This window comes from Watersipora subatra, chromosome 7 (genome assembly GCF_963576615.1).
Source record: "Watersipora subatra chromosome 7, tzWatSuba1.1, whole genome shotgun sequence".
In the NCBI taxonomy this organism is placed as follows: Eukaryota; Metazoa; Bryozoa; class Gymnolaemata; order Cheilostomatida; family Watersiporidae; genus Watersipora; species Watersipora subatra.
The window spans coordinates 56,859,460-56,866,356 of NC_088714.1; the positions used below are offsets into that span (position 1 = coordinate 56,859,460).

At 32.6% G+C, this 6,897-nt stretch overlaps 1 protein-coding gene across 1 annotated transcript; it reads left to right on the forward strand.

Annotated features, from left to right (window-relative positions):
- The first annotated feature begins 3,291 nt into the window (after positions 1–3,291).
- LOC137400918 (CDKN2A-interacting protein-like) lies at positions 3,292–3,846 on the forward strand. Its single transcript, XM_068087258.1, has one exon. It carries the CDS (start codon positions 3,292–3,294, stop codon positions 3,844–3,846), a length of 555 nt encoding a protein of 184 aa, XP_067943359.1.
- Positions 3,847–6,897: the final 3,051 nt, after the last annotated feature.

Below are 6,897 nucleotides of genomic sequence, written 5' to 3' on the forward strand. Positions count from 1 at the left end.
AATATAGCAAAACATTAATTTACAGATGTAAGTTGGGTAAGCCAGGTTTACCTCTGGTGATACAATAGGCTAAGCACATCTCTATTGTCATATCTGAAGAGGTAGTCTTATCGCTCATTGCTCGGTCATTTTGGTCATCTTTCCAACATCCCATGTACTTTGATGTACTTACTTCATTGTACAAAACTGTAAAACAGAATGGATGCCAACTAAACCTCTATTCAGACTACTATAATTTGACCAAAATTCGTAATTAACTGATTGCATACAATGGCAATACCTAGTTATTAATGCTGCTAGTGTGTAACTACACCGAATGCTTTGCATACTCCTTATAATTGAGAAATAGAGTTTCATTGGTACATCTGCATAGTTCGTTGTTTAACCATTTTACAGTTTTAATCTGACTCATTGCTGCTTGCGTTAAAAGTTTTAAGTAGCTTTTATTTACTGACCCAATCATTACAATGAGTTCATCTATACTAAGGTTAAACTTACACAATACCTCTTTGTAGGAAGTTGAAAAGGTGAACTTTAAGTTAACACTTACCAATTAACAGTACCAAGACTTCATTCAAGATTTTCATATTCTATTGTGGTAGTAGCCCTTTATTCAAGCTCTCTTGAGTCCTCCTCTTCGCCCACTATTATTATACCAATTTTTCAAGAGACAGATCAATAGCTATTAGAGATTAGTCTCACTGTTAGCTTAAAGCACACAGATGAATTTCTCAACAATTGGAAAAATAAATAATTACTTAGTAAATAATACTTTCAACTTTATTTACATTTTTACAACCTTTCTTGCTTGACATACTGTATAATGAAAAAATATATATATTGTGTTACTTTGTTTTAAATATGGTTTGAACCCTTGAAGCTAACTTGCTCTATTACAGAAAACAATATTTACAAGTACATGTACTGAAATAAGTTGAACAGCTAGAATTTAAACTACATACAACTGCTTATTTAAGTATTTGATGAACATCATTAAAAAGAGCAAACAAACATTATTTGAATTCAATATCAATTCATGATCAAGGATCAAAATATATACATGTATATATTTAAACTTAGCATGTCAATCAATGACTATATTTATATAGAGAAATCATATAATGGGCTAGCATATCAACTGTCAATGTAGCCTGTATATACATATAAAATTAAAATGTGCCTGCTCAAGTTCACTTGAATCCAACTTTCCTGGTATACCTGCCCTCAAGTATTAACAATACCTACAATGAAACTACTGGTAAATGGTTGTAATAAAAATGTTATGCCCTAGAGAATAGTCCGTTTACAGCTTATTTATTGCAAGATGTAACTGGCCAGCCTGTTTATAGTGATTAGATAAACCTTCCTACTACATTGTACAACAGATAGCTGCATAGCCTATTTCCCTCTTGTATAATCAGCCATAGAAATTGGCTGGCCTACCCGTGTTACAAAATTGATCCAGAGTATAAATTTTTTATATAATTTCAGCTTGAAAGAAGTATCTGAGCAGCGAACTTTAGTGTGAGTCACAAATCGTAGTCTCCTATTACTACGCTCGCTATGTAAAGCAAATTCATTGCCAAGATTTTAGTGTCAGGGTGTGTTGTATGATCCATTGGGCATTAGTACCAAGTGTTAATTTTTAATAGCTGTATAAGCAGTAGTGTGAACTATAGTGAAAATGTGAACTGTAGTATGGAGTCATCTCACATTAATCAGAGGAGCAAAATGTTGTGCAACACTGGAACTTTACTGTGAATTATTGATGTGTGATATATATTAGAATAATTATGGAATAAAATATCAACTGTAGTACTAGAACTTAAATGTATATAAAGTATAATGTTTCGTGTATATATAAGTATAATACAGCAACACAAAAACTATCAAGTTTTGTATGGTCATTGCAGTCAAATGTGCAGTATGATTCTTCATAAGGTTTTATTTAATGCATTTGTTTTAATACCACGGTTATTTATTTATCTGTTGCCAAGTGTATGATATGGTAAAAGACTTGACTGAATTAAAATGTGTTCACATGTAAATTTTTTATCCCTATTTAAAATTAAGGGATTGTACTAAATAAACAAACACTTCTATCAAAGTGGTTGGCCCTAAACACTGGGATAGAATAGGCTAACACCCAGATGAGAGCCTGCTTCTTTCTCTTGTTAAAATACTTTTGGCTAATTTCAACTCACTCTGATGTGTTTAAGTTTGCTCAGAAATATAGAAACAAGTGATTTAGATGTACATGTTTAAGATGTAGATGTAGAGACTTCTAAGTTGGCACAGTTCAGTTCTTTCATGAAAGTTACTAACTCTAAACACAGTCGTCTTTTGGTTGCTGACTCATTGAAACACCAACAGTTACTGTAGTTCACTCAGAGCTTGGATAGTGTGAGTGTTGGAGTTGCACACCGCAAGCAGGTGTGAACCTTAATGCTAATGTGCTGAATACAAAATGCAACAATTTTACAAACTGCTATGCTGATTAACACATTAATGATCATATTTATATTTTATAATGAAATCAACCAGCCATATTGAAAGTCTTTGCCGACATTTGTCCCCACACCCTGGCAGCTGTAGTACTATGCATGCCTTTTATCACTAAAGACAATCATTAAAGAAATATTTGAGGAAACGACAGACAATGCAAACTGTACAGTCACAAAGTGTCAAAAATCATTGGTCTTATCCCAGTCTTGGTGATAGCGTATCGACATCAATTACTTTAGAAGTAATTCTATTTTTGCTGACATTTTTTACTCAACTTATCTGTTTGCTAGCGTTTTGGTAATGTTTGCTTTTCTGACTTGAGGTTGAGAGTTTTGAAGCAAAATTGCACTGAAATTCTAAACCCTGAACTTAATAATGCCCTCTGAAGCAATCAATGTTACATATGAAGCAAATACTGGAAGGAATAAACTTCATGTACAACATTTGTCATTGAAGCGGTGACCTAATGACACAATTAATGTCACAGGACTGCTTTCACACTTGTACTCACTGTTTAGAGACAAATATTTACAAGTATTTGGTCAAATGAGGAAAAAACGTGATGACTCTTTCGGGAGGCATTACAACTGCATGCACAAAACAAAACAATTGGATTTTTTCACTGTGTTCTGTTGATGCAATTTACAGCTACATTGACTTTGCAAATAGGTATGTTATTGTTTTGCAAAACTATAGCAGTTACATATTTTATTCAATATATTTTACGTTAGTGTGAAACGACAAATTTCAAAACCTTTGTGAAATGACCTGTGCAGTCAGTTAGCTATGGCAACTAAGCAGTCTCGTGGTAATATTAGTCTTACAATGCTGACCAAGAGGTATGATGGTAGTATCAGTCTTACTATGCTTACCACGATGTCTGATGGTAGTATCAGTCTTAACATGCTGACTAAGAGGTATGATGGTAGTATCAGCCTCACCATGCTGACCAGGAAGTCTGATGATAGTATCAGTGTTACCATGCTCACCAGGATGTCTGATAGTAGTATAAGCCTTGCCATGCTGACCAAGAGGTCTGATGGTAGTATCAGTCTTACTATGCCCATCAGGAGGTCTGGTGATAGTATCAGTCTTGCCATGCTGACCAAGAGATCCGATGGTACCATCAGTGTTACCATGCTCACCATGAGGTCTGATGATAGTATCAGTGTTACCATGCTCACCAGGATGTATGATAGTAGTGTAAGTCTGACCATGCTGACCAAGAGGTCTGATAGTAGTATCAGTCTTACTATGCCCATCAGGAGGTCTGATGATAGTATCAGTCTTACCATGCTGACCAGGCTGTCTGATGGTAGTATCAGTCTTATAAGATTGTAATAAATGACTAATCTAAGTTTTTGTCATAATTTTTTCGAAATTTTTTTCGGTCAAGGCATGCAATTTTCCTAAAACTACTAAACTTTTATGACTAAAAAGAATCACGCTTGTCTAATATTAGTGTTGTAGTTTCCGACCTTGTTGACTTTCAGAGAGATGTTGGTTTGAAAACATTGTAACTGCTTCTGTAATTATTTATCTGTGCAGACGTATGTTGGCTTTTGAGTGCTATTGTAGTATTTATATTCAAAAACTTCTATTGTAATAGTAATTGTTCAAAATATTTTACTGCTTGTAGTTTATGGCTTGTTTTTGTAATGCTCCTTTCTACAAAAAATATACAAGTATGTTTCGGTTTGGGACTAAATTACTTACAAAACCCTGTACTAATTGATCTTCATTGGCCAGGATTTGATCCAACACCCGTTGGCAAAAGTCTCTCATTGAGTGAGCAATGTGTTGTATTTTGTTGGCTAAAATATGCCTTCTTTGTAAGTCTCAGTCTTTTTGAAATGCTTTATTGCTAAATATCTTGTTCATTTATAGATCAGTTCATAAACTTCCTACACAAGAAAATTATAGCTAGAAAATATGAGAAGGATTTCAACTCTTTTGGAATTACGCTGAAAATTTTTCCTTGAATTTTCTACAAAATTTCCACAAAGACTTATCAGTAGTAATTTTGTATAACAGAGTTACTTACTAAGACCTTCTTTGTGAGTTAAACTTTAATAATTTGGATTCAGATCGTATGTTTAAAACAGCGGTTTTCTATTTCAGAATATTTAATATTTAGTTCTTAAAAGAATGTGGCCTACTGTCCAGTTTATTTTTAGTTAAAGCAAAAGTTCAGAAGGCTTTATTAGTTGAAGAAACTCAGCAAGCATCAATATTTATCACCCAACTTTATAACTGAACCATGTTAGCTATCATTTTGCCTGGCATGTAGAATTTATCAAAATTACTAGTTTACCTGTTTCTACATATATGTAGATTTTTTTTATAAAGCGAGCTTATTTAGAATAGGGATTATTTTCTGAATTTTAAAGTGAGTTAAACTCAAATGGATCTATAATAATGTAAAATATGGTAACGATTACAAAACCAGGCTTAGAAAAGGGCCCCATAGATTATTTTTTCAGTAAAATTGTCTCACTTTTTATTAAAAGTTTACCTGCAACAAAATTTACACTACAGATGTTTGATATCAAAATATTTACTATGTCTTACTCTGCTGTGTTGTAGGTTCAAAATATGTAGAAACATAATTATAAGCTCTTTAAAGCTCAAAAAATAACAGTTAATTGCAAAACAGTCATTACAAAAACTCCCTAGATTGGAATCTCTTCCCAAAACAGCTCAATTGGGACATAGTTGAACATAATAGCTTCTGTTTATACTTTCATGCTACCTAATTCGTCAAAATATTTCTAAAAGTATATTTCATACATTCAATAAAACCATGTCCATTGTCATTACGCTTCTATTTCATCATCATCATAATGCTGTCAATTGGAGCACTGATATCTCAAACCGACCATAAAAATTTAGATAATTTTTTTAACCTTTGCTCGAAGGAGTGCATATCATTTTCTGACAAGAATGACGAGCTTGTTGCTCACCTGTGACAGTCAAAAATTGCTGCAGAACTTTTTCGCACAGTTTGGCAGGAAGTATGAGTCACATGATCAGTTTACGACCAGATGATTAGACCAAGCCAAGAAAAAACTGTAAAGTATCGAGCATCTATAATTGATAATGGCTTTTTGGTAAAACCCAAAGTGTTTGTCATAAACTAGTGCTACGAGGTGTCTTTTATTGAGCCTTTTGTTGGCCTTTAATTATACGTGATAACATCCCGTGTCAAAAATATAACACAATGTTTGAGAACGTCATAAAAATAAAGAGATTCCAAACTACGGACTTTTTGTGATGACTGCGATTAACTGTTTGTTTTTTAGCTTTCAAGAGCTTGTAATTACATTTCCACATATTTTGCACCTACAACACAACAGAGTAAGACATGGTGAATCTTTTGGTACCAAGTAACTACTTTAATGTGGATTTTGTTGCAAGTAAACCTTGAAGGCATTGAGTTGTTGCAAGCGTTATTCAAATAAATTTTTAATCATAGTAGTGAAGTATGTAGCTTGGCTTTCAAAATTGAGCTAGCAATCTAGCTTTGTCTTCTGAATAGCCTATACTTAATAAATAGATATAACAACTCCAGTTATATAATCTGAATGGCGAGTATCATAAGCAAAGAGAATGCATGTTGATTTTTTGCAATACAAAAAAATGTAAAATAAACTAGGCTTCGAACGTTGTATATTATGATAAAAATTCGATTGCATACTTACATGTATCAGTATGTCAGTTCATATATTGGTCTGTCAGCTTAAAGATATGGCACTACCAATCAATTTCTTGTCAAAATTAAACTTAGCCAGTATCATTTCTAACTAAAATTGTTGTTATTCCCTAAAGTTTACGTACTTTGGTCTTAAAAGATTAAGGCTTTTTATAACCCATAAACCACTAAAATGTAAAGTTATGTATAAACACGATAATGCAAATTTATGTTAATTTATCAAGCGTTTTACAATTTTGTCAATAAAACTTGGAAATTTAAAAACTTGAAAGTTTGTGTCAGGTTTTTGAAGCTTCATTTTAATTGTGTTTTTGTTTCAATTCTTTTATTTTGATAAAATTAGTGAAATGTTGCACTGACGGAAAAACAGGAAATAATAGAAGCAATAAGTTGTTTAATAAATTGTTTTTTACTAAGATTTAAACTTTAAGATTAAAAACTTCAAGCTTTTGGCGATGATGAAATTTAAAAGTATTTCAACATGAACAGTGGTAAAAACAAATAAGTTGCTTGTATTATTCTAGCTGCATGCTGCTGCAGATGTACTTTAACAAGTTTTTGGCAAGTTAGTAGTAAGATTTACTATTCTAGAACACTTTATTTATGCTTTTTTTAAACATTTATAGGTGAATATAAATAGGATTCGTTTTTGTTGCTTATTTAAAAATTTGCCCTTAACA

Excerpts from the sequence above, each read along its gene's own strand:
- LOC137400918 (XM_068087258.1), top strand. The coding sequence starts at position 3,292 with ATGGCAACTAAGCAGTCTCGTGGTAATATTAGTCTTACAATGCTGACC.